The sequence below is a fragment of the Marmota marmota genome, unplaced genomic scaffold, assembly GCF_001458135.2.
Source record: "Marmota marmota marmota unplaced genomic scaffold, marMar, whole genome shotgun sequence".
Lineage (NCBI taxonomy): Eukaryota > Metazoa > Chordata > Mammalia > Rodentia > Sciuridae > Marmota > Marmota marmota.
The window spans coordinates 17,776,729-17,803,755 of NW_025999960.1; the positions used below are offsets into that span (position 1 = coordinate 17,776,729).

Consider the following 27,027-nt stretch of genomic DNA (forward strand, 5'->3'; position numbering starts at 1 on the left):
AGTAAGATTGGCAGCCATTATGAAGTCAAACAACAACAAGTGCTGGCGAGGATGTGGGGAAAAGGATACATTGTACCCTTGTACATTCCTGGTGGGACTGCAAATTGGTGTGGCCAATTTGGAAAGCAGTATGGAGATTCCTGGGAAAGCTGGGAATGGAACCACCATTTGACCCAGCTATTGCCCTTCTCAGACTATTCCCTGAAGACCTTAAAAGAACGTACTATAGGGATACTGCTACATCGATGTTCATAGCAGCACAATTCACTATAGTTAGACTGTGGAACCAACCTAGATCAATAGATGAACGGATAAAAAAAAATGTGGCATTTATACACAATGGAGTATTACTCAGCACTAAAAAATGACAAAATCATGGCATTTGCAGGGAAATGGATGGCATTAGAGCAGATTATGCTAAGTGAAGCTAGCCAATCCCTAAAAAACAAATGCCAAATGACTTCTTTGATATAAGGAGAGCAACTAAGAACAGAGCAGGGAGGAAGAGCATGAGAAGATTAACATTAAACAGGGACGAGAGGTGGGAGGGAAGGGGAGAGAGAAGGGAAATTGCATGGAAATGGAAGGAGACCCTCATTGTTATACAAAATTACATATAAGAGGATGTGAGGGGAAAGGGAAAAAAATAAAAAAACAAGGGAGAGAAACAGTAGATGGGGTGGAGAGAGAAGATGGGAGGGGAGGGGAGGGGGGATAGTAGAGGATAGGAAAGGCAACAGAATACAACAGTCACTAGTATGGCAATATGTAAAAACGTGGATGTGTAACCGATGTGATTCTGCAATCTGTATACGGGGTAAAAATGGGAGTTCATAACCCACTTGAATCAAATGTATGAAATATGATATGTCAAGAGCTTTGTAATGTTTTGAACAACCAATAATAATAAAAAAGAATCAACTTGGCCCCAAGCTTTTTTATACATTTTCTATTACCTAAGTATTGGTGGTACCTCAAACCTAGTACCTTTGCTGAATTCTTAAAGACATATTTAGTCAAAACAGAGAACTAAATGTTTTAGCCAAAATAGAAAATTAAATGTTTTACTTTGGGAATCCAATGTAGGAACTACACTGAAGCAAGTATTGAACAATATTCATATCTACATCAATTTATTATGGCCCAATAAATGTATCTAATTCTACTTGGTATTGTAGTTAAATGATTTAAAAAATCATTTAGTATTTTAAATAAAAAAGTAAAGTGCCATAACAAAAATAAATAAAATAAAATACAAAATAGGGCTGAGGATGTGGCTCAGTGGTTGAGTGCCCCTGAGTTCAATCCACGGTACAAAAAAAATAAATAAATAAAGTGTATGATTTCCTTTGTTAGTCTGTCTTGTGTCAATGTGGTTCCTTGACCCAGCTGAAGATCCCACCTAAGAACACAGATGGGTCGAGGGAATCTTTAGCTTTCCATATATGACACAGAAGGAATCTAAAAGATCCCTTAAGTCAGGTGCAGTGGTACACACCTGTAATCCCAGCAGCTCAGGAGGCTGAGGCAGGAGGATTGCAAGTTCAAGACCAGCTTCAGTAAGTTAATGAGGCCCTAAGCAACTTACTGAGACTCTATCTCAAAAAATAAAAAGGGCTGGGGATGTGACTCAGGGGTGAAGCACCTCTGAGTCCAATCCCTAGTATCCCCCCACTAAAAAAACCTCATCAAAACCCCAAAAAACTGAAACCACTCAAAATTTATTTCCAGATGGAGAAAACTCCAAAGGAACACGACTTCTCCAAGGCCCGGCAGCCCCACAGCAAATGTATGGCTGCCCACCACACAGGAGACTGAGGCAAAACAGGGGAAAATGGGATCCTGCCAGAGTCTCTTGAGGGCAAGAACCCCATTTTACCTTTATTCCCTCCTTCCTCCCCATGGTGCTTGAGTGTGCAGCACGTAGTAGGTGCTCAAAACCTCCTCCATGATGGGTTCATCTTGGGCCCCTCCATGCCGCCATCCCTGGTGGTCATGCCTTCCTTCATGTATCCAGCACTTAGCAAGTGCTGACCCCTTGCTTGGTGCCCTGCATGCGTCACCAGGTGTGCTGCTGAATACAATGCAGTTGGTGCCAACTGGCTTATATTCTGATGGGGGCCTCGGGTACCCACATTACAACCTGTGTTCCTGTGGTTTTCCTCATTCTCAATTCCCCTGCTTCTGTCTAGTGACTGGCAGCCCAGGCTGGAGGCTGAGCAAGTCTGTTCCCTGGCCTTTGCTGGTCTTCATATCACTTCTTCCAAGTGGCCTCCTCCCCGCCTCCAGGAAGCCCTCTTTGACTTCCCCCAGCTGCTCTGCAGGCCCAGGGTGAGGTCTGGTTCTCTGCCCAGGGATCGTGTTTGGTCTGTTTCTGTTTAAGTTTACCCTCTCTAATCTCCCTCTTCAGGCCCAGAGCTTTCCAAACACCCCATGGGTCTAATCAGGACCGAAGGAGGGGCAGGAGGGGAGGTTGTGAGGCCAAACCTCAGCATGCAGGGCCTGCCATGGACGCTGGCCCTGGGCCCCCTTGGTGGAAGTTTCCTCTGGAGCTGCCAGGGCACTGCCCTGACTCCCCAGACCTGGCCCAAACCTCTGAGCTCCCCTCTGCCACGCTGAGCCTGGGGATTCCAGCTGGGTCCCTGCTCACCTCTGCCCACCCTTTGTATTTGAGTCTGTACCTCTCCAGCTCTTGGGGTTGGTCATTTTTCATGCTTCCATGGCAGGAAGTTGGCAGGTAAAAAATAGTTCCAGGCAACCAAGTTATTTCATTCTCCTGCTGGGTGACCAAAGTTACAATGCTTGGCTTCTCTGGGTGTCAGCTAACAGAGAAGAATCAAACCCAAATAGGGGCTCACTTTAATTATAGCAGAGGAGGGCCAGGTGTCTCGATGACTTGGGAAGGCAGGAATGGGAAGAAAGAGGCGGGAAGAGAGAAGCCTGCCCAAGGCGGGGGACAGACTGCCTTTCAGGGGATGCTCTGGACCCACTAGCTGGCAAGGGGCAGGACGCTTTCCTTGTTTGGGCAGGGAAGTTGTCATTTGCTCCCATTAGCTCATTCGTGCCGTGCATGCCTACTGTGCTCCTTCAGTGTGCCTGGTGCTGTATCAGAACCGGGGACCTGAAGCTCAACAAGGGCATTATAGGTCACAGTGCCCTCGCCTTCATGGGACTTGTAGGCCAGGAGATCTCAGCTGGGGAGAGGTGTCATTTATTCATCTCTTCACTCATTACATTTATTGAGCACCTACTCTGGGTCTGGAATCCCTGGGGATGCAGTGGGACATGATCCCTGCTCTCAAGTAGTTTAAAGTCGTCTGGGGACAAGGAAGCACAAAGGACTGGAGCCCTGCTGAAGTAGAGGGGTAGGGAGTCAAGCATGTGGGGATAAGTGTTGGCTGATTTAAATGTGCTCCCGAGGATCAAGAGCAGGGCCGGGCACAGACAGTACATGTTCAATAAGTGTTTGTGAAATGAATGACCTGTGTGTGGGTCAGACATTTCTGAAGAACTTGGAAGTCAAATAATAACATAATTTAAACTATATAATAAAAATGCTGTGAATTAGAATGTCAGGAAGTGGCCAAAATGGTATATATAGGGAAATTTATCATCTTTAAGAATTTCATATTGGAAAAGGGAAAAGATGGAAAATTAAAACATTCAACTTAAGAAGTTGCAAAATGAAAAATAAAATAAAGAAAGTAGAAGGAGGGCTGGATGCGGTGGTGCACACCTGTAATCCCAGTGGCTTGGGAGGCTGTGACAGGAGGATCACAAGTTCAAATCCAGCCTCAGCCACTTAATGGGGCCATAAGCAATTTAGTGAGACCCTGTCCCCAAATAAAACATAAAAAAGGACTGGGGATGTGGCTCAGTGATTGAGTGCTCCTGGGTTCAATCCCTGGTACCAAAACAACAACAAAATAAAACAGAAGGAGGGAAGTAAGATATGTAAGTTTTGAATATAACTGTCATATTCAGATTCAGAAATTCCAATATGTATTTGAAAATTAATAAAATAGAAAACAAAGATAAAATGAGAAGATTGTCTCAGCTCCTCTGGGATGAGTGTGTAGCTATCTGTCAGTCTGTCCTGCATCTTGAGAGCAGGGTTTGTTCCTTGATGTCCTCAGGGGAAGGGATCAACTTGAGTCTCTTACCTTCTTGGTAAGGCCACATGAGTCTGCTTGCTGTGTTTGACCAGTAAGCTGTCTGTCATTCTGAATTTTTGGCACTGGGGATTAAACCCAAGGGCTTTTAACCACTGAGCCACATCCCCAGCCCTTTAAATTTTTTTTTTTTTTTTTTTTTTAATTTAGAGACAGGGTCTCACTGAGTTGCTTAGGGCCTTGCTAAGTTGCTAAGGCTGGCTTTGAACTTGTGATCCTCTTGCCTCAGCCTCCGGAGCCATTGGGATTACAGATATGTGCCATTGCATCTGGCCAGTTGTCTGTCATTCTTTTTTTTTTTTTTTTAAACACAATACCTGTATTTTATTTGTTTATTTTTATGTGGTGCTGGGGATTGAACCCAGGGCCTCACACATGCTGGGCGAGCACTTGACCGCTGAGCCACAACTCCAGTCACTGTCTGTCATTCTTAACCTCTGCTGTACTAGCAATGACATCACTAATGATCCTTTTTATTGGTTAAGCTATTATAGGTCAGAGTGCTAGCAGTGAGAGATGTGGCATTCCTGATAGGAAAGACCACAGCTATCTCATCAGATCCCCAGATACCCTGAGAGACACAGGAGAGGTGTGTGCATCATGATACCAATGAGGAAACTCAGGTTGCACTTGCCTGAGATCTCGGGCCAGCGAGTGGGTGGGTCGGCAGGGGCCAGCACCTCTCTTCTCACCTTCCACAGCACCCACTTCTGCACTTGGTGAGAAAATCTGGGTTGGCTCTCTTGAGTTGCTGTTTTATTGCTAACCCTGACCGTGGGTTCCCTGGAATGGAGGGGTGGATGGCACTCTTGGTGTCCAAGCATAGAGCTGGGCTCTGAGAAGGTCTTTGATCCTTATTTGTTTATCTGGCATTGGATTGGCGGGATTAGGCCTGTATCTATTGGAATATATTCTGGATGGTGCCAATGCTATGGTTGGGCAGAAGTACTGGAAGAGGAACCCTGCCACTTGGGGAACCCCCATCTGTGCTTGCTGAGGTGGCCTCCGTGTGCCTGGACAAACCAAGAGGTGCTGAGAGTGTGGATCAACATTATTTCAGTCCCCTTGTAATCTGGTGGGGCAGGGGACTTTTTCATGTGCAAGTCTGAAGGTATAGCTAGGACCCTGGACCCCTTTCTCTGTAATTGGAGAATTCATAAAATCCCACGGTCAGCCTGACTGACCAGTGCCTGACCTAGCCCAGGGGAGAGATTAAAAACAGACACAAGCCTTTATCAATGGACAAATCTCAACACTTTATTCATCCCTTGGCAGGGAGAGGGGGCATTGGCCTAAGCTAGTCAGCCAGTCTGGTGGGGTGGCTGGGATATGTTTATCTAAAATCCAGAGAGTACATACAGCACTGCTCATGCAGAAACAGGAAGGGAAGCAATAAGTTAAAAGCTACATAAGTTATGAAAAAATAATATATATTTCGTATATCTCATATCCCCACTGAGGATTTGCTCCCTTGGAAACCAATAAATAGCCCGAGAGAAAGCAGCAGCGAGCACCCTCTTTGGGGACTTCAGGGATGAGTACATATAGCTGAGTTCCTGCTGACCAGGCTTGGAAGACCATCAGCGCCCCCCACAGGCCTGGAGGACCTTGAGGCCTAGGAGGGGCTGAGGCCCTAAGGCACCCTGTCCTGGGAGATGAGAGGAGAGACAGGCTAGAAGAGGTGAGGTGAGGGTGAGTAGAGGAGAGGGGAGGAGAGAAGGTGGCTTGTGAAGTGGGAAGCTGCAGCTGGCAGGGTCCCCTGCAAACCCTAAAGGTGAGGCCAAGAGAAAGAAACCGGGCTGCTCCTGCCCACCCCAGATGTTGTGGGCTGCACGTTTTTCTTTTTGGTGGAGCTTTTAAGACTGTCACTGGGGCACCCTAGCCTGACCTCAAGGACTCCGAGAGGCTCCCAGACCTGCCTGGATTGTACCTCCTTCATGGCCTGCTGGAGGCAGGCAGAGTGGGCATGGGGGGAAGAAGGGTCCAGGGGGGGGAAAATGAAAGAGCTAGAAGCCCACAGGTGTGTGGTGTCCTGGGTTCCTCAGCGAATGCAAAAGAGGGGAGGGCCAGTCCAGAGGGGAGTGGAGAGAACAGGGACCCTGAGAAGTGGGATTCCTGGGAAATGAGTCATGGCAGGGGTGGGGCTACGGGTCTCCAGGGCCTTTGCACCAGAGCCAGGGGTTGAGGTGGGAGAGAACTGGGCTGGGGGCAGAGAACTCAGATCCCAGACCCTGTGGGGAGCCCTGGAATGACTGGGAGGTGAAGAGAGGGTCTAGTTCTCCTGCCTCAGGTCAGACTGCCATCTGGCTTCTGCTCCCAGGGAGCTGGCCAAGGCCAGCAGAGCTTCTGGAGCTGGCTGGGGATGGGGGTGGGGGAGTTCTGCCTATGATCTCCTGGGAGGGACCAGAGAGAAAAGGTTCAGGCCTCTGACCCCCAGGGCCTCCTCCCTCCACTCCCTAATACTGTCAGGTGTCTGGGGAGCCCAAGTGCAGGAGAGCCAGGGGGTCCTCAGCATCCCACCTCCGCAGGGACTCCAGATACAGGATAGGGCCTGAGTGGCCCTCTCAGCTCAGCCCAGAGCCTGGGCTGGCAGTGAGGGCAGCAGCCTCTGTTCTGAGATGGCGGCAAGGCAAGGCAAGGCTGGAGAGAGGAGTTGGGGGCAAGCACTGGACAAGGGACTTGAAGCACCTGAGTCTGAGCCCTGCACTGGAGCGGGAGCCTCAGAGGAGCAAGGAGGAGGACACAAACTGACCCCAAGTTCCAGTTTACCCAGCCAGGAAAACCTGTGGCCAGAAGGTGGGAAGGGGGACTGTGAGACACTGGCAGGGCGTGGAGCTGTGGATGCTCCCCTCCACCCCGGCAACCCTCGAGAAGGCCGCCTCTGGCTGGAACCCTTCTCCTTTCCGTTCAGCATCCTGGTCTCATCTCCCCTTCCAACCTGGAGGCTCCAAGCTGCTTTCTTGAGTCCAGCTTAAGTCCCACCTGCTGCAGTGGGAGTGTCCTGAGACTCCTGGGGTCCAGCTGTCTTAATCTGAGGCCTCAGACTCCTGGGAGAGGTACTTCTCTGACATCTCAGTGATTTTGATCACAGGCCCTCTGCGGTTCTTCTTCTTCCGGAAGGAGCCCTTGGAGTGGAATGACTTGGAGGCAGCTATATGGGACACAAGGGGTGGGGGAGGGGAGGGGCTGGAGGTTTGGGAGCCACTTAAACAATGCCTTTAGGGTCATGATCCCCTGCACCCTGTGCCTCCCCACCATGGGTTCTTGGGGCAGGTGGACTCACCGACTCTAGGCCTGGACTGCACAGCATTGACCATGGTGGCTGAGGGCAAGTCCATTCTGTGTGGGAGGACATGGGGGTATGTGAAGGGAGATGTGGCTTTAGTTCTCTTGGGATTGGGGACCTGGGGACTGGTAAGTGGAGGGGATTCTTGGTTGTCACTTGCAGCCTTGGATTTGCCCTATGGTGTGACCCTGGCCTGCCGGCTCTCTTTGCTTGTCCTCTCTTTCTTCTGTATACATGGCTAATCTTCCCGAGCACTTGTTGACAGGCATTTGCAGGCATCCTCACATTAACCCTCCCTACTGCAGGTGACCCATGTTTACCATCAGCCCAGTTTTCAGATGAGAAAGTTGAGAATTTAATTAATTGGACTGAGATCCCAGTAACTACCTCAAGCTGGTCTGGAACCCAGGCTTGCCAGGCTCAGTGTGTCCTGCTGGAGGGGAGGCTGGCTCTGCCTGGCCTGGGCCTCCCTCAGCCCTCCCTCTCTCCAGCCCTGTCCTCACCGGCTCTCCTCGCCCTCCACCAGCTTGCGGTAGGTGGCGATCTCAATGTCCAGGGCCAGCTTGGTGTTCATGAGCTCCTGGTACTCGCGCAGCTGCCGCGCCATGTCCTGCTTGGCCTGCTGCAGGGCAGCCTCCAGTTGGGCCAGCTTGGCCTTGGCGTCCTGAAAGGCCAGCTCCCCCTGCTCCTCGGCTGCCTTGATGTTCTCTTCCAGTTTCAGGCACTGCACACAGGACAGAGGGAGGGAGCTGGCCGGGGCCGGGAGTCACCTCTGTCCTCAGTGGCCTGCATGTCTGTGTGTGGGGCTAAGCAAGGTCATTTCTGGGTGTGGTAGCGCTTGCAATGCAACAAGAGGGTGTTCAGTGAGAGCTAAAAAGGCCCTCTTCTAGGGTCAGAAGAGCTGCCTACAGGGTGGCACTTGCTCTGATGGCTTATCCTGGTTAGAAGCTGGGACTTAGGCTTCCAATCCCTTCTCTCTGATTGGTTGGTGAGGGATCTAGAGGTGGGCCCTGGGTGTGCACTCAGGTTGCGCTCCTCTCCCATATAGCAGGCTGGGAAACCACAGAGGCACAGAGGCGACCTGCTCAGGGTCACTCAGTCAGGTCTTGCATGTACTGAGCGTGTGTGCGTGTGACTATGTGTCTCCCACTTTCCTCCCTGCTCCCACCCGCAGGGGTCCTGCAGCTACTCACGTGACTCTTGACCGAGAGGATCTGGGACCGGAGCTTCTGGATGCGCACATTGAGATCAGTGATCTCGCAGCGGCTGCTCTGGAGGCTGTTCCCAAACTCTGCGGAGCGGGCGGCTTGCTCTTCCAGCTGGAAGGGGATAGAGGAAGTCACGTGAGGGGTCGTTCACTGTGGCCCTCCCAGCACCCCTCACCCTCATCCCCATCTCTCAGTCCTCCTCTGCAGCCCTACTTCATGCCTGACTCCCTCCTGCCCCACCATGTGCCTCTGGGTGGCCTCTGCTGGGCCACTCTTGGTGAACCCCAACAGCTGTCCCTGCCTCTGGCCTGGTGCTGCTGGGGGACAGCACCACCAATGACCTCCAGGAGGCCACAGACCATGGCCTTCCCTCCTAGCCACTCCTCAGGGCCTGGCAGGTACCCAGCTCCTGCTGTGAAACGCCCACCCACTGCCTGCCCCACATGTCCCCACTGCGCTGTCAGAGAACCTCAGGATCCGGAGCTGAAAGTGAGCTCAGCCGTCTCTAGAACGGCCCTTCCTAGGGTCCAGAGGGAGCCATCCCGCCCCACGTGGTCAGCCCCAAACCTGGCTGCGTGAGTACGCCTCGGCCTCCTCCAGGCTGCGGGCTGCGATGGCGTCATACTGGGCCTTCACCTCCTCCACGATGCCGCTCAGGTCGATGTGGCAGCGACTGTCCATGCCAACGGTCACTGACACATCCTTCACTTGGGCTGCCAGGTCCTTCATCTCCTGGCAGGGCATAGATGTGGAGGGCTCAGGGCTGGTGGGGAGGGCACGAGGCCCCTTAGCCACCCACAGTCCCTTCGTCCCCAGAGGCAATGGAGAGTGAGGCTGTTCCCTTCCAGTCTCCCTGGAGAGGTAATTGAAAAACACCCTCTCCCCAGCTCACTGCCCTCGGCCCACCTATGTAAAATGCTCCTCTCTGAGCCGAGGAGAGGGCCAGGGAGGGGCTGGTGGGTCTAGAGGCCTTATTCCCTGTCTACCCACCATCTGCCCAATTGCTCTCTCCCTGGCTGGGACACCCTCCTCCTGGCTGATGGGGAAAAGGCCCGGGAAGCTGTGCTCCAGACTGGCAGCTGAGGTAGGTCCCTCTGCTTGCTGTTTTGTCAGCATGCTCTGTGGCAAGCAGTTCTGCACACCCCTACCCCAGTCCTCACTGGGTGAGAAGCTCCCTGGGAACCGGGCAGAGCCAAGTTCACCTCTGGGACCCCACGTCTGGCAAGGGTTCTTGAACGCATGAGGGAATGGAGGATGGGGAGGGGCAGGGTGAGGCTAGAAGTGGGCCAGTCTGCCCTCGCCATCGCCTGACCTCTTTGAAAATGGGCCCAGCCTGTGAAAGGTGTTGCTGTGACTCTGGAGTCCCACCAGAGGCTCACTGCCCGCTCCCCCTCTGACTGAGGAAGCTGGCCCTAAAACATGACAATATTTTCATCTCCTTCCAGTCTCCAGAGCCCTCTGGAAATGCTGAGGGGCCAGCCCAGAACAAGGCTGAAAGTCACTGCAGACCCATGGTGCCCCTCGACTGCCCAGTCATTATACAACATGTCCTTTTTGTTGTTGTTTTTTTGAGATGGGGCCTCACTATGTTGCCCAGGGTACCTTGAACTCCTGGGCCTAAGTGATTCTCCTGCCTCAGTCTCCTGAGTAGCTGGGACTCCAGGTATAAACCATTGGGCCCAGCTATCCCCCAACACTTCTGACATGGAACCATCATGTTGGCAGGCATGGCTAAGGGCAGACTGGGAGATGTAGCTATGGGTTCCTTGGTAGAAGCATAGTGAAGGTCAGTGAGCAGGGGATCCTGGATAGAGCCCCAGCAGCACTTCTAGACCAGGACCAATTTGCCTTTTGATGTGGCCAAGTCACAGGACTGGGTTGGTGGTTCAGAGGTAGAGAGCTTGCCTAGCATGCGTGAGGCACTGGGTTCGATTCTCAGCACCACATAAAAATAAAATAAAGGTATGTGTCCACCCGCAACTAAAAAATAAATGTTTAAATAAACAAACAAAAAACAGCCAGGCCACTTCCAAGAGATGCTTTAGGGGACTGCCCTGTCACGGAGAAGGGATCTGCAAATCACAGCTGATAGAACAGCCTCAGAGCCTTTCTGGAAAGAGGCAGGCTTGGCAGGAATGTGGTAAACGGAAGTAGGAAATGGAGTCAGAATATCTGCAGACCCGTCCGGACATGCTGGTCCCTGCCAAGAGCAGAGGAAATAACAATGCTTGCCTGTGTGGTGTGAAGGTGCCACCTTGGGATGGGCTCCCAGCACCACAAAGTTGGCAAGAATTAGGCCAAGGTACAGGTTAGGGCCTGAGGAGACTACTGTGTGTATGTGACCACCCTCAGAGGGTGTCCCACTGCAGGCTAGATGGTGACACTCATGGGGTAACTTAGTGCTGATTAGCAAAATGTAGCACTTAAGCACACTGGACTCTAAATACTACCACCTTTTATTAATTAGGTAACCCTGGTCAAGTATTTAAACCTCTCTGAGTCTCAGTTTTTCTTGTCTGTGAAATGGGTATAATTATAGAACTGAAACCAGCTAACGTTTATTAAATGTTTGCCATCTGCAGCCACTGTTCTAAGTTCTTTAGGATCTATTAAAAAATAAATCCTTATGACAGCCTGGAGGGGTAGTGCTATTCTTCTTCCTATTTTAATAATGGAGACGTTGAGGCAGAGAGTGAGATTAAGACAATCTGGTCTGATTCACCTGCCATGTTTACTATGCCAGGATTCAAGTCCAAGCCGCTCTAAAATCCGTACTTACTTAATCATTAGCCCTCATTCAGACATGCTGGAAAGGATTAACTGAGATTAAGTTGGGAAAGCTCAGAACACAATACCTGGGCTGTAGTAGGTGCTCAATAGATAGCAGCTACAGAGTCTATTGCTGTAACTGGTAAAGGTGACGGAGCTGAACGACAGGTCCAGGGGCAAAGCAGCCTATGCCTGGAGTGGCCACCCTGCCCATGCCATTTAGACAGTACTGTTCCTTCTGCAGGGATCTACCTGCTGGGAGGGGAGCCTGGCTGCAGGAGGTTGTCAACAGATTCCACAGTTAATCTCTCTGGAACCATAGCTCATGGGTGGGGCAGGCAGTGATCATGTGGATGGATCCAAGTCCCCAGTGCACAAGGGAGCTGGCATGTTCTGCCAGAGCTGAGCAGAATGTGGACTTCTGCCAGCCCAGGTTCCTCTCACCCTGCTAGCTCTTATCCTTGGAGGGGAGGGGCAGAAGGGTGCAGAGAAGGCTGCGGTGTGCAGATGAGGCCTTGAGCAGATCATGTCATGGGGTCCTGCCCTGGGCTGGGAAGGGTTTTGCAGGTGTCCCTGTGTTGGGGGAGGGGAAGGCTGCTTTCTGGGGTATGGGATGGGCCTGGACAGCAATGCTTTTCTGATCTGATATAAACTAGAGTGGCCGGCCTTCTGGGGATACTCGGGTGCTGCCATGTTTTTCTGTAGCTGGCACGTGCCTGTGCTTAGACTTGCTCCGTCCAGCCTGTCATAGGTGGTGCTGAGCATTGGAATGTGGCTAGTATAAACTGAGATAGACTATAATTGTAAAAAATGCACCAGATGTTGAATATTTAGTATGAGACAAAGGATATAAGATAGCCCACTATTTTTTATATTGATTACAGATTGAAATAATCATACTTTGGCTATATTGGGTTGAAATACTATTAAAAATTCTTTGTTTCTTTTTTTTTTAAATGTGGCTACTAGAAAACTTAGATATGGATCCTATTCTAGTTCTGTTAGTGCTGTCTAGAGACCCACTGGGGTGAGGGATCTTTTTGGCAAATGGTTGGTGTTTTTCTCCTCACACTCAAGTGGAAAAGGGAAGGAAACACAGAACTTGTACCCCAAAGTCAACTTGCTACCTTTCTGCTTCCCAAAGTGACAATAACTGCTATACAGTTGCCCCTCTCTATCCACGGGTTCCACATCTAAGGATTCGACCAACCACGGATGGAAAAATTGAACAGGTACAGACTTTTTTTCCTGGCCATGATTCTCTAAAACAATATAGCGGAGCAATTACTATTGACACAGCATTGACATGGCATTAGGTATCCTAAGCAATCCAGGAGTGGAAGGCTACGGAAGGATGTGTTGGTTATGTGCAGATGTGCAGATGTGATGCCGTGTTATATGAAGAACGGAGTGTCCAGGGGCTGGGGATGTGCCTGGATCCTGGAACCAATTCCCTGAGGACACTGAGGGGCAGCTGTGATTCATGGTCACCTTCACTGCAGTCCCTGCTCCACAGCAGTCTCCTCACAGTACAAACGGCACCCAACCCCCTGCACTGCCCCACCCCAGTGCCCATCACACTCAGATAAAGTCAAACTCTGTCTCAGAGTCCAAGGCCCTGGATGAGGCCACCTGCTGGTTCTCCCTGACTCCTGGCTCCCACTCTGCCCTTCTGCTGTGACCACAGTGACTTCCTTCTCTCCCTTTAGTCACGAGCTCACTCCTGCCTTAGAGACTTCGCACAGCTCTTCCACTGGTGTGGACCTTCCTGCCATTGGGTCTTGGCTTGATTGTACCTCCTCAGAGAGGGCCCCTGGCCACGGCTCTGAAGGTCCTCTTCCCCAGCACTGTTGGGTCACCAGCTTCTTGGCAACCTGCCCTTAATGCCCTCCTGAGTGATCTCCCTCAGGGGCTTGTTCTTTTGCATGTCACCTGTCTCCTCTGACCTAGGTGGAGCCCTCCTGCTGAGGAGGGACCTCCCTGTCTTGCTCAGGCTGTGGGGGTAATGCTGGCGCCCAGTCGGCATGCCACAAATGCTTGTCTAATGGACAAGTGGGCTTAGCCTGCAGCACAACTCCACTACTGCTCTGTTACTCTTCCATTTTGCAGATGAGGATCCTGAGGCACAGAGAGGAGAAACAGGACGCTCACAGTTACAGAAGTGGTAAGCAAGGCTGAGTCAGGATCAGGGCCTTGCTTAGGGCTTGAACATGGAGCTTGCTAAGAGCAGGGGTGAGCAAAAATTTGGAAATGCTGGCTGATGTCTGCCAGGCCTGCACCAGCCGGCAGAGTTTGGGCAGAGGGGCTCTCAGCCAACTTCTCAAGCCAGCTGGTGGGAGCCCTGCTCAGTCCCACAGGGCTTGCTGTGGCTAGGCAGGGCTCCGCTGGATAGGACACTTGCAGAGCTGCTGGTATGGGTGGGCCTGCAAGGGCTACCTTCCTGCTGCTCCCAATGGAGATGGTTCTCTCTGCTGTGCCATGTGCCATAGGAACAAACAGGTCTCAGTCCCACAGAGGCCCCAGGGGGCATGGAGCCTGCTGGAAAGGAACCGGGCCCATGTACAGATACAAGGTCTCACTTCCCTGTCCACAGGATAAGGCCATGAAGCTGTGGCCAGCAGCCCATGGGGTCCACAGCAGAACATTCTGATTGTGGTGGTGACCTTGATCTCTGCTCTGATCTTAACTTCGGTGCCACAGCTTGCATCAGTAATGTGTGGCACCCAGGCTGCAGAGCCCTGTCAACCCCAGCAGTAATTCTGCCCACTCTTAGCTCAACCAAAGACACTCGTGGAAGGGCCTGTTTGGTGCAGAAGTGTCACCTCTATAACTCAGACCCCTGAAAGAGGGGAGCTGGAGAAGAGGAACCCTGCAGGCTCCATGCAGAGGAAGGGCAGCATTGGGGAGCTGGCAGCAGGGCCATCTGATGACTGGACTGGCAGCACCAGGGGCCTTGCTGGACCACTGTCCACTCAGGCTTAGCTGAGGACTCAGGAGACAAATGAGAATGTATTCTAGAGGCTCCTTTGTCTGCACTGGTTGGATCATCTTTGTTCTGGCAGAAGCCAACTGTGAGTCCTCCCTGTTTAGCCCCAAAGGGGGAAGGGTGAAATGCAAACCCAACAAAGCTAGAACTGGGGGTCCTTGTGGTTTAGGCTGCAGGGATTAAAGAGAGAGCAGTCCAAGCGGAAATGTTATTTGAGGGCCCTGGATTGAGGCCAGCCTCCTGATCTTTGCCCAAAGCATCCGGTCCCCATACCTTTGACACTCCGGCACACATGGAAATAAGGTTCTCCCTGAGAGAGGGGCTTTGGGCACCTACCCATGTTCCATGAAATGAGTGGCAAGGGGACATGTAGGACGATTGACATCAGGACATGAAGGGGCAGGGGACATTGTTATGTCTGTGGTTGGACCTCACGGCTCTTGGAGGCTCCCTACCTCTGGATGTCCTCCCATTCCCTGCACCCCTTGCCCGCAGCACTCAGCTCTTAGCTCGGCAGGATCTGGGCCCCTTCTCATTCACCTGTTCATAGATGGTTCTCATCAGCTCCACGAAGCTCTGTAGGCCTTTTAACTTGGTTTCCAGTTCAGTCCGTCGAAGACACTCAGCGTCCAGGTCCTGGGGTTGGGAGCAGCGGTGAGAGATGGAAAGGTGCTTGGGTTCCAGGCAGGACTGGGTTGGGGAACTTAGCTTCCTGGGTGAGAGTGTGTGTGGGGGGGTGATTCCCAGAGGAGATCTGGCTCAGAGCTTGGGTCAAGGGGCCAGGTGGGGACTAGAGTATCTCTCTGTCTGTCCCTGGGTCCTGGGACTTAAGCCCTGGAGGGCTTTGGGCACAGAGGTGATTCTGAGGGAAAGAGGGTGGGGGCCCATGAGGAAGGAGCCCTGGGGCGGGCTGGGCAGGCTACCTTCTTCAGCTGGACAAAGGTGAACTCCAGGTCTGTACGCTTGGAGATCTCGTCCTCATACCTGCGAGGGGGTGGTGGGGAGGGAGGAACTGCTTAACTGAATGTGGCGAGAGCTTGGGGTTGGTTAATTCCCTTTGGATGGGGCTCAGGGCCTCACCCTACTCAGTGCCTGTGCCAATTAGAAAAGCAGCCCATCCTCTGGGTGTCTTCTGTGACATGTCCGCACCTTCCTGGGACTACTCAGTTTTTTCCCACTAGCTCCTGTCCCTTCCTGGTTCTGCTGCATGATCACCTCCTCCAGGAAGCCTCTCCTGACTGTAGCCCTTTCTCCTGCCCTGAGAATCTCAGGTTCAGACAAGCTGTGCTTCAGGTGGAGTCGTCCCCAGGCTCCTGCTCACAGCTCCCTCTCTCCCACCTCTGCTCCCTCCCTGCAGCCCCACCCTTCTTCCCTCTGTGGGAACGCCATCATGTTCCCTCCAAAGGGAGGATGGGAAGAGGGTATTTTTGGACAAGGAAGTCCCCCACCCCCACTTGGCAGCTTCCTCGTCTAGGGGTGTCTGTGCAGTGGCTGACAGCACCAGAGCTCTCTTCTCTGTCAAGGCCACCTGATGTTGGCAACAAGAATCACATTGCAAATGAGTGTGGTGGCACATGCCTATAATCCCATCAGTTTTGGAGGCTGAGGCAGGAGGATCACAAGTTCAAAGCCAGCTTCAGCAAAAGCAAGGCACTAAGCAACTCAGTGAGACCCTGGGGATGTGGCTCAGGGTCGAGTGCCCCTGAATTCAATCCCCAGTAACCCCCCCCCCCAAAAAAAAAATCCTGTTGCTCCAGGGGACAGGATTCTTCCATCCCTGACCTCCTGACCTGACCCCCTTCCTCCAATCAAGATGTTTGTCTTGGCCATCTGGGTTGGTAGTATCTGCTGACATCAGACTTCTTACCCCAGCCCCTCATGGCCCTAGCATACACAGGATTATGTTGCTTCTTCCATCTTCCCTCCCCCTTAGGGAAAGCCTGAATCAGGGGCATCTCTCAGTTCAGCCACCTGCCACCTGCCCCAGTCCCTGACCTCATAGCCAGGAGGGTGTTGTCCATGGCCTGTGACTGCTGACTGGACCTGCCACACCGCCATGCCTTCCTGTTCACCAGCCACCCGGGAGCTGAGGAGAGTGGACCTCAGGGTGGTGAGGACCCACAGGGCACTTAGGTCTCTGGATCTCAGGGTGCTGGGTGCACAGGCTGTCCCTGGCCATGCCTTAGCTTCCAAGAATCTGTGAGAAGCTGTAGGATGCAGGTCACAGGGGCTGGGCAGAGAGGTGGGCCAGGATAACAAAGGTCCACAAGCACCCCGACGAGAGACAGGTGTGACTGGTGCCGCGGACCACCTCCTTCCTGTGCTGGGTGCCCGCTACAGCCTCCCCTATGACCCTCAGAGCCCCAGCTTGGGAGGTCCTATGGGTCATTTTTTTTTTTTTTTTTTTTTGGTGCTAGGGAATGAACCCAGGCCCTGTGCATGCAGGGCAAGCACTCTACCAACTGAGCTACATCCCCAGCCCCCTATGGGTCCCATTTGACAGATGAAGAAACAGGCTCAGAGAAGGGCTGGGTGTGCTGGCTAAGCAGGGGCTCAAGTCCTGGCTTCCCTGATGACTTGCTGTGTGGCCTCGGGTAGGCTACTGTGTGTGCCTTAGTCATGATAATGGAGATGTTGTGAAGACCCAAAAGGTTAGGACACAGTGTACCCAGCCGAGCCTGGCACTCAGGAAACTCCAAGGCTTGGCCCCTCTGCCTTGGTCTCTCCCATCCTCAGAAGCCTCTAGAAGCCTCACTGTGGAGCCAGAGTGGCTCTGTAGACCTCTGGCAGATCATCAGGGATGGGCTAACTTGAATGGGCTTCCCCCGTGAAATATGGGGGAGTTCGAGGACCTCTAAAGCCTGGGGGTGCTGAGCCCTCCCCCATCCTTTCTGAGTAGCAAAGTCCTGCCTGCCTAGGGGCAGGATATGGGGGACAGCAGTCTTGGGGAGCCCAGGTCTCTCACCCCTCTCTGCCCTTTCTGCCCTCTGTACAGCTTTCCTTCCTCCCCACCAGAGGTCCCCATCATCCACCTTCTGACCTTTACCTGTCCCATGAAGTAATTCCTATTGCTTGGAGCCTGCTGACTTATTTGTTAACTATGTCCCTTGAAAAACCTTAGGAGGGGACCTTAGGCCTTGGACTGGGAGCACTGGGTCCCATCCACCTCCCACCCCCTTGAAGATGTCCTTGCTGGAGGAGTGGGGAGGTAATGGGTATTTCCAGGCCATTCCTTGCAGATCTGCCAATAGAGGCCACCAAGGACCCTGGAGAACATATATAGGGGAATGTAGTGACTATCTTGGCAGAGAAGGACACAGGAAGTATGGGAACCCGAGGAGACTCCTCATGGCCTGTTGCCCAGGCTGGGCTTGCCCTGGCCCTCCATGGCCTGGCCAGGGGAGGCTGCTGGCACAGCAGGTGCACTGGGCTGAGGCCAGACACTGGGTTCCTGTCTGAGGCTAGTTCCTAGTCCCCCTGAGGCTACCGCTGGGTCATCCCCAGTCTTTATGTGAATTAGAAAGAGCCCCTTCCTCAGGGGGTGTGTGACCCACCTCAGCTCTCACGGCCTGATGCTCAACTGCCCCTCAATGGCCTGCTCTTGTCATCAACCAGCTTGCACAACTGTAGGCGGTGTCCCTGAGTCACTTACTGTGTGGGCTTGGGCAAGTCGCTTCCCCTTGCTGGGCCTTGGCTTTGTCCTTAGCAAATAGAAAAGTTAGATGAGCCAATCCTTGGGGTCTCTGCTACCTCCAGGCCCTTGAAAGTCTCTCTCCCCACAGAGGCTTAGGTGATACCTTATCCCCAATTTCACCCTATTTCTCTACCAGTCTGCCAGCTCCCAGCTCCCAAACCCGTTCTCAGGCTCGTCACACCTGCACCCCTCTCCCCGGTAACTTGTTTATTTCTGGGAGCAAGGCTGATCTCATCGCCTGGAGAGGCTGGGCACATCGCCTGGAGAGGCTGGGCACAGCCCCTCCCTGCTGGGGCTCCACCTGGCGTCGCCTGCCTCCTGGAGGCCCCAGGCTCTGCACAGCTAGGCTGAAGCTCCCTGGCTCTGGCCTGCAGACCCAGGAACCTCGCCATCAGACCCAGTTTTCTCCTCTGCCTACTGAAGTGGGTTCCCTGTCCAGAGAGGGAACAAGAAGAAGCCCTGAGCCTAAACTGTAAGTCAGACAGCAGGCGGATGGAAACAAGGCAGCGGGCCAGGCAGGGGCTAAGCCAGATGAAAACAACGGGTGGTGTTGGTACAGGACTCCCAGCTCCACCGTGCTCCCACAGACACCATCTGGCTGGGCTGCTGGGAGAGCCTTGTGCGTGGCAAGCAGAGTTGTAGGCTTAGCATGTGCGGCCACGTGCCTGAGGACAAACCCTGACCTCTCTGGGCCTCTGTTTGCTTCCTTATAAAAGGAGGACCCAACACCCCCATCCAGCTCTGCCGTTCTCTGATCCTTTGAAGGTCAGAGACCTACTAGGGACCAGTGAAATGGGTGGTGGATTCTGGAAACTGCCATGGCTCCATGACCAGATGTTGGGCAGTTGGACAGTTCAGAATGGGCCATCAGATGCCTGGGAGGGTAAAGCTCCAGGGGCTGTGGGCAAGCTGGACCACAGCCCGGATTCCTGGCTTCCTGGACAGGCTGCCTCCCCCCTAGTCCTGCCAGGATGGCTGCTCCAGAGGATGCAGGCCTGGCCACCAATTGACAGGACTTAGGGATGGACTGCGCTGGAGGGAGGGAGATGGGGGTCCAGCCAGACTCCATCCTTCCCTCACCTTGACTGGGGGGACCTCAGAAAGAGATAAGACCCCAGTTTAGGGGTACAGGAACATAGCCTCTTGCTCTGCCTCAGCCTCCTTGTTCCTAAAGCCCTGCCCTTGATCTGGTCAGAGTGGGTCACCTGTCCACTAAGTCACCCAAGTGCCGATTCTGTCCTCCTAGACCACAGGCAGAAACTGGCTCTAGGCCAATTCAGTTCAGCAAACCCATGTCAAGCTCTGAGCTGGGGACTTCAGACTTCAAGGGCATGGAAAGCTGCCCTCATTATTTCCACACACTACCCTGACCTCTTGTCCGCCTCTGCCCGGCCTCAGGTTGGAATCAACCACCATCATTCCCATTTCACAGAGGAGGAAACTGAGGTTCAGGCATTAAGCCACTTGCTCAAGGTCACACAGCTCATGAGGGTGGGGGAGGGGATTAATGGCCCACAGGGTCTAAAGGCCAGGACTGGGCCACAACCATTGGGAAGTACCGCCCACCCACTGTGGGTTGGCCTGTCTGTCTGTCTCACTAGGTTGCCAAAACATCTTGCAGGTGGGGACTGTGTTTTCTTTACTTCCCCCATTCTGGGGCCACCTTGATGCCTGGCAAGAGTGACCTGTAGGGGATTGCATTTTAATTAAAATAAAACCCACCTTTCTGTTTCCTGCCTGTGCCTGGCTGCTCCCCCTCATTTTTTTTTTCCATCCTACTGAGATCAAAATCCAAAGCCACACCCAAGCAGAAAGTCAGCTGTCCTTCTCCTGGTGATGTCATGTCCCGCCTCAGTTTGGTGTGGGGGCCCAGGCAAGCAAGTTTGCAAGGTGCACGTGGGGGCTGCTCTGGCCAGGGCTGTGGGTGGTGGCAGTACCCAGGGACCAGAAAGCACAGGGTCCAGCTGTGATCCAGCGCAAGAATGGCCTTGCTGGAAGGCTCATGCAGGGTCACTGCTGCATCCCTAGTATTTATAATGGCACCTGGCACGCCTGAGGCCCTCCATCAGTATGAATGTCTCCTAACTTTCTTTCCCCTTTCTCTGGCTTGGGACCATCCCACTTGAGTAGGGCTTGGTCCCCACCCTCAGTCCCTGCCCATGGCTTCCCTAGGGTGCGCCGGGACCTACCTGATGCGAAACTCCTCCACCTTCTCCAGCACCTGCAGCAGGTTGGCCTCTAGCTGTCCCCGCTCCTGGCTCACTTTGCGCAGCTCCTCCTGCAGCCGCCCCTGGTACGCCTCGTAGTGGTGCCCCAGGTCGAAGGTGCCCGAGTCCTGGCCCTGCAGGAAGCTCCAGCGGGTCTCCAGCAGCTGGTTGCGCTGTTCCAGAGCTTGTACCTGGGAGGACAGGAGAGAGAAGAGCGGGCTAGGGCGGGGCGCATCTGGGGTGCCCGTGGGCCCCAGGGGGGCTTCTCGAGGAGGAAGTGGTGGTTCATCTGCCGCAGGCATCCACTCAGGCTGCTGGAGCATTCAGAGCGGCACCTCCAGTGACTGATTGTTCCAGCCACAGATGCTGAGATAAGAGAGAATCGAGGTGGAGCCAATTAGCAGAGGCTTCCTAGGGCAGGGCCGCTTAGATGAGGGAGGGGGAGCGAGTGCCCGAGAGGGACTTCCTGGGCTGGCTTCTGCCTCCAGTTCCAGCCGGGTTGGCCTTGAGGATGAAGACCCCAAGGACTCCTACAGGGGCTCCTGTGCCCCATGACCCATAGCCAGGCCACCAGCAGGCTGTCAGAGTCCCTCCCCCGGTCCAGCCCAGCCTGGCCTGGGGCTTCCTCTGACCTCTTCTTTGCTCTGCTGCCCTCTCTGGGCTCAGCCGGTCTTGGTACTCTCCTGCCCACAGCCCCAGCCCTGCCTGCGCCCCTCCTCCCCGTGGGTGCTCCCGGCAGTCCACCTGCAGGAAGCCCCCTCCCTCCAGCAGGACCTCAGTTTATCTGCTTCTCCTCTGTCCTGGTCACCTGTCAGCCTGGGATCGTCCCAGGACCTGGGTAGGCCACTGTGGTGGGAGGGATGCTCCTGGATGGTGGGCTGTGTTTTGTCATGAGGACACGGTGACTGGTGGGACAGTGACGCTCTGTATGAACACAGGCAAGCAGCTGGGTCCCTCCCACCCCTGCTGGAGCGGCTGGCCTGGCAGGGCGATCTGCCAGCAGCCTTTCGGCTCAGCTGATCTGTATTCTTACTTTACAGGGGGTGACTTGTCCCGGTCACAGAGTGACTGAGGGCCAACCTTTCCCGACAGGCCCCACTACTGGCTGCTGCCCACCTGGACCTTTGGGGGCTCCCTTTGCCTCCTCTCTGGTCACCCTATGTACATCCCCAGGTTTCCTGTTTCTCCCTGAGAGGCCTGGATGACCTTGGCAAGCTTGGATGACCTTGGCAAGCCCCCTTTGAACTTCACAGCAGGTAACAGCTGCAGGAGGACTGAGAGATGGCATTTGAGAGCTGCCTAGCTCCCATCTGTACTGGTAGGTTCTGCTCAAGCCGACTGCACGCTGTAGCTATAGCTAAACAGGTTCAGTAGGGATGGAGGTCAAGAGGGTTCTGCCCTGCTTTGTGTGTGTGAGAGGACGCGCTGGGGGGGAGGTATCTGCTCACCCCACCTTCCCTCCGTTTTGACAAGCAAGAGTACCATGTTGACACTGAGGGTGGGGTGGGAAGAGAGATGTGAGGTTCCTTCCTCCACCCACGAACAATAGAAAACCTTCACACCAGGAAGTTCTTCCCTTAGTCTAACCCCAGTGCTCTGTGCTTCACCTCTGGTCTGCTGAGAGAGAGAGTGTGGCTGGCCAGTCCAGCCTGAGGGCACTTGTGGTCTTAGGGGATTAGGGGTAGCCTTCTGTCTCCCACTGCCCTTGGGAGAGTCTCTTGTTGTTTCAGTGGGTGGGGCTGGAATCTCACCTCCCACCCAGAACCCTCTCTACAGAAAGGCTCCTCCCTTTAGGAACAAAGGCCTCCAGAGCGCCCTAAGAGGTGCCAGTCTTTCCACGCCCTGCGCTCTCATCCTCCTCTCTGCTCTGGCTGAGCCCCCGCCTTTAGATCATATAGGAGCTTGGAGAGCCAATGTCTGTCCCATCTGCCTCCCCATTTTTTTAAAAAATATTTTCAATGGTAGATGGACACAATACCTTTATTTTATTTATTTATATGTGATGCTGACACTTGAACCCAGGGCCTCACACATGCTAGGCGAGCGCTCACCACTGAGCCACAGCTCAGCCCCCTGCCGCCCCATTTGGTGGACAAGGAAACCCAGGGCACAGGCTGTGGGAAGAGATGTTCTCTAGGGGGAACTGAGCAGCCTAAGCTGGAGCTCCTGCTGGTGCTGGGGACTGCCTTGGGGGAGGACCACCTAGGGGGCTTCTGGTCCCCAAGCCCATGGGGCAGCGCCTCTGGGGGAGGCAGGTCCTACTCCTCTGGGGAGGGCATCAAGTTCCCTGCCTTCAGCCAAGGAGCCCCGGAGTGCTGGTCTCTGTTCTGCATTCAGACGGGGGATGACTCCAGGGACTTCCCGTGGTCACCTAGGCCAGGGGAAGATATGGTCCCCTTTCCACTGGGTCCAGGCATTTCACCACTGCTCTCCGTGGCCTCCTTCCCCCAGCCTCAGACAGTCCTTCTCTTGTCTACTCTGCCTCTCTTGCGCATGTGTAGAGCTATGAGGCCCAGCAGCAGCCCCTGCTGGGTGTGGACGCTGCCCTCTCTCCCTCACTCCTCTTGTTGCTACCTCTCAGCTCCTCATCTCGTGATGGGACTTGCTAGTCCCTCCACTGGCAGGAGCTCAGGGCTACCTGGAGAGCAGAGCAGTATTGAGCCATGGAATACAAAGCACAGAGAGGGTAAGTGGCTTACCCAAGGAAACACAGCTAACAAAGGGAAGAAACAACACTGCTTCGGGGCTTCTCTGCCAACACCTGGAAGTCTACCTGACCCCCTAGTCCTGCAGCACTCTGGTCTCTCTCCTTGCCTCAGAGGGACTGGAAGGGGTGTGGAGTGGGTGTCCCTTTCCCATCTCTTGGCTCGGAGCCCTCACCCTTTCACTGATCACAGCATCTCGGGAGGGGCCCTCCCTCCTCTGTTCTCCAGGGAGTGAGTTCTAGGAGCTCTCTGGGCTAGGCCCATTTTATTTGATTTTTAGAATTCAACAGTTATAAAGCACTTGCCATGTGTCAAGTGTGTTCTAACTGCTTCTCGAAAATTATCCCATTTGGTGGACAAGCCCATTCCACTGAAGTGCATTGAGGCACAGAGAGGTTAAGTAACGTGTCTCTGCTCTGACGCAGCTGGCCAGCAGTGGGGCCAGGATTTACACCTACTGTGGTGCTCCACATTTCCCTCTCTCAATCATTGCTGCATCTGCGGGAGCCCTCCCAGCCATTACGAGGGCTCCCTAGGGCAGAGTCCCAGCAACCAGGGACCCCAAACCTGGCACCTCTATCTCCCTTCATCCTGCAGGAAGGACACCCCATCTCCTAACCCTTGAGGGTTGGGAGGCTCTGTTTCTGCTAAAGATCTCCGAGGGCATTGCCCTGGCCCTAAGGGCCCCTCCTGATGCCTACACTCATTTGCTCTCACCCTGTCCCCATGCAGAGGCACAGGGTGACCTCAGCACTGGCACTGGAGGGAGAAAAGACTTTTGAGGGAGAAAAGCCACCCAACAGAGCCAAATTACATAGTCAGCTAAGCATTCCTTTTAAGGGATTAACAGAGACCTGCCTCCTCCCCAGGGCAGAGGCTCTCTGAGGAAAGTCAGCCAGCAGCAGGGGCTCTGTGTACCCAGGGGTGTGGGAAGGGAGGTTTTGCCTTGGTGGATGGCTCTTTCCCCTCCACTGACCCCGCTCTGGGCATCCAGATGTGGACCAAAAACCTCTGCTATAGGAACATGAATGGAGGAAGACAGGATTCCCATCTCAGAGACCCCTGGTTCTGTCTCATCAACCTGCATTCAAATCTAAACCGTACCACTTGCTGGTTGCTTGACCTTGGGTCAGGTACTTGACCTTCCCTTAATTTCCTCATCTATCAGTTGGGGAAATAACAGCCACTGCTGTGTGGGTTCAATGTCGCTGCATTGCCAAGTACCCACTGAGGGCCTCGCACTAGCAGATGTTCCATGCATGCTACTGTTTTCCCTGCGCCCCTCTCTGCAAGCTCCCATCTCATGGAGACAACTGGCCTGTGCAGAGGAACACAGAGTCAGAACCACGATGAGGGAAAGGTCTGAGCTGAAGCAAAAGGCTGTTTTTTTTTTTTTTTTTCTGGGAGGGTCAGGGAGATAGTTTTCCTCATCTGTGAAATGGGCATAATATGATCTTCTTTTAGAGGGTTGTTGGGGGAAATAGAGATGCATATGTAAAGCACCCAGCACAATGCCCAGCGCATAGGGCATCAGTGCAGCTGTGGATATTGTGATGGTTATTCTTGGGCAGTGCAGGAGAGAACAGAGTTGGGAGGACTGGTCAGAAGTTTCTTGGAGATGAGTAATAGCAGATTTGGGAGGTAAACAAGACTTCCTGAGGAACTCCTTTGCTCTGGGGGCAGAGATGGGTATGAGGACCTAAACCAGCTATGGACGGTGGGGTCTAGGAAATGGGGAGAGTGGTATGGGGGACTGGCCCCTTCTACCCAGTTGGCTGCCTGCTGGCTGCCTACTTCTGACCCGAGGCATCCGTTCCTGCATTCCTATCTCCTGACTACCCAAGCTGCATCTCCCCTCCCGCGTGGCCCCAGCAGCAGCCTCCTTCCGACAGAACCACACACCCCTGCCATCTCTTCTGATTGGGGAAGCTAAGCAGAGTTGCGTTGAGAGAGATGCCGCAGGCCCAGAAGCTTGAGGGATGGACAAGAGTAGGACCTTCGGAGGTCATTTCCACGGTCCACTTGCCTGGAGGACTGCAGACCACGCCTCCACGAGCCTCCCAGGGAAGAGGCATTCCCTTGGTCAAGCTCAGGGCTTCTCTCTAGTTTGCTACGGGGGAAGGATGACCCCAGGCCACGAGCATGTTCTTATCTAGACATCGTCAGAGGCCATCCTGAAGTCCCTTTGCCCCCCGACTCCGGGATGGACCAGGACCTCCCTCCCTTTGTCCCTGCTCAGAGTTAGCCCGCCGCGTTAGCAATGCTGCCTCCCCATTGGCTGGGGGCAGGGGCGGGGCATGATGTCCAACTCGGGGAAATAGAGCTCCGCCTCCTGCCCAGGCCTGGCGGTCCTTGGCTTTTGGTACCCCCTCCTACTTCTGCTCACCTTGCCAATCAGGGAGGCAAATTTGTCATTGAGGACCTTCATCTCCTCCTTCTCCTGGTTCTTCTGCTGCTGGATGGCTGGGTCCACTTTGAGGTCCAGGGGCACCAGCAGGCTGGGGTTCACGGTCACCTTCGGGATGGTGCCAGCTGGCCAGCAGCCTGTGAGGCTTCGGGAGCTGAAGCCTGGCACAGGGGGCCCGCAGCTGCCCCATCCTGACGTTCCAGGCCGGGGGCTGCCCGCTGGGGTCACCTCACAGCCGCTGAGGCTGCTGAAACCAACCACACAGGACTGGCAGGCCATGGTGGCCCTCCCGGCCTGGGAGCGGGAGGGCCCAGGGATGAGCGAGTGAGCCTCCGGGTGGAGGAGGGTGGCAGGCGGCTGCCTCCTGTCGCAGCCAGGGCAGGCTGGGGACTGAGGTGCAAACACCTGTCGCACAGTGCTCATTACCTGCGGGAGGGCGGGACGCCTTCAGCCCGACCAACCTGTTAGATGACGTGTTGCTCTTGCTCCTCCCCCGCCACCACCACGCGCTCTCTCCCCAGCCCGGGATCTGCCTGGCTGAGAGGGCTGGTCCCGGCCAAGGGAGCAGGACCTGGCCTGGGGAGGGGGGCAGGCTGGCTGGCTGGGTTGAGATTGGGGAAGCAGCATGAAGAAGGTTTAATAGGAAGGGGGGAGGAGAGAGAGAGAGAGAGAGAAAGAGAGAGAGAGACTGTCACCACCGAGCTCATGCATACCTGAGGGCTGATGTAACTGGGCTCACATACTTCTGGAAAAGATGAGGCAAGGGCTGCCAGAGCTCCCTAGTGTAGGGCAGCTGTCCTGGGCACCATGCCAGCCTGGCATCAGAAAACAGCACCTTTATTATTTATATTATTTTTTCTAGCTGCCAAAGAGCCTCCCTGGCATATCTTTCTCCCTTCCTTCCTGTCTTGGCTCATTACTGAGGACCTGCTAAGTGCACCCCTCTGTCTCAGGGCTGGAGGAAGAGATAGTCAAGGCCAGAGTCCTTGGCTTTGGGAAAGTTCGATTGGGTTCAAGACATCTTGGCTGCTCACTTCTCTTGCGACCTTGGGCTGGTTACTTGATTTTGTCCTCATTTGTAAATTGTGGATGAAAAGCCAGGTTGTGGGAAGGTCATCCTAGGCAGAGCCCTGGGTGGCTGCAGTACAGGGTGCTCATAGCCGAGACAGCCCGCTTCGGGGCCCAGGGCTGTGAGAACACTTCTCTGTCGCCTCGGTCTCCAGTTTCCCATTCCTTCTTCCTCACTTCTCCGGCTCCTTTGGCCTCTTTCATATTCAACAGGAAGGAGAATGAGAAGAAAACATTTGACCCCATGGAGTCTCTGTGGGACAGTAGAAGGTTCACCAGCTGGTGCTTTTCCTGCCTTCCCCATGCATCCACTTCCAGGGCATTGCCCGCTCTCTGGTCTAGCCTCTTCCTTCCTGGCCTGATGGCCTGGTGACCTGGTAGCTTGGTAGCTGTTTCTGTGTGTCCTCCCTGGACCTGACATACCACCCTTAAGCAGAGAGAGGCATGTCTCCTGGAGATGGTCAGAGATGGAGGGGTCTGTGCCCCCACTGGGACCATCAGAAGTCCTGAGGGGTTCTTGCTTGC

At 54.0% G+C, this 27,027-nt stretch overlaps 1 protein-coding gene across 2 annotated transcripts; it reads right to left on the reverse strand.

The window, feature by feature from the left end:
* Nucleotides 1-5,407: 5,407 nt before the first annotated feature.
* Krt80 (keratin 80) lies at nucleotides 5,408-26,079 on the reverse strand. Of its 2 annotated transcripts, none has more exons than XM_048802769.1 (9): nucleotides 25,414-26,079; nucleotides 20,305-20,513; nucleotides 15,345-15,405; nucleotides 14,962-15,057; nucleotides 9,234-9,398; nucleotides 8,652-8,777; nucleotides 7,962-8,182; nucleotides 7,456-7,511; nucleotides 5,408-7,358 (listed from the first exon to the last, which is right to left on the reverse strand). In XM_048802769.1, exons 1-9 carry the CDS (start codon nucleotides 25,855-25,857, stop codon nucleotides 7,324-7,326), a joined length of 1,413 nt encoding a protein of 470 aa, XP_048658726.1. In that variant the 5' UTR covers nucleotides 25,858-26,079; the 3' UTR covers nucleotides 5,408-7,323. The 2 variants fall into 2 exon arrangements, with proteins under 2 accessions (XP_048658726.1, XP_015348875.2); XM_015493389.2 differs by having other exon boundaries at nucleotides 5,408-7,323; nucleotides 25,414-26,078.
* Between the last annotated feature and the right edge of the window lie 948 nt (nucleotides 26,080-27,027).

Excerpts from the sequence above, each read along its gene's own strand:
- Krt80 (XM_015493389.2), bottom strand. The coding sequence starts at position 25,857 with ATGAGCACTGTGCGACAGGTGTTTGCACCTCAGTCCCCAGCCTGCCCT. Across the intron at positions 8,183-8,651 it reads TCCTCTCGGTCAAGAGTCAC|TGCCTGAAACTGGAAGAGAA; the intron begins GTGAGTAGCTGC and ends TCCTGTGTGCAG. Across the intron at positions 7,324-7,455 it reads GCAGTCCAGGCCTAGAGTCG|CTGCCTCCAAGTCATTCCAC; the intron begins GTGAGTCCACCT and ends TGTCCCATATAG.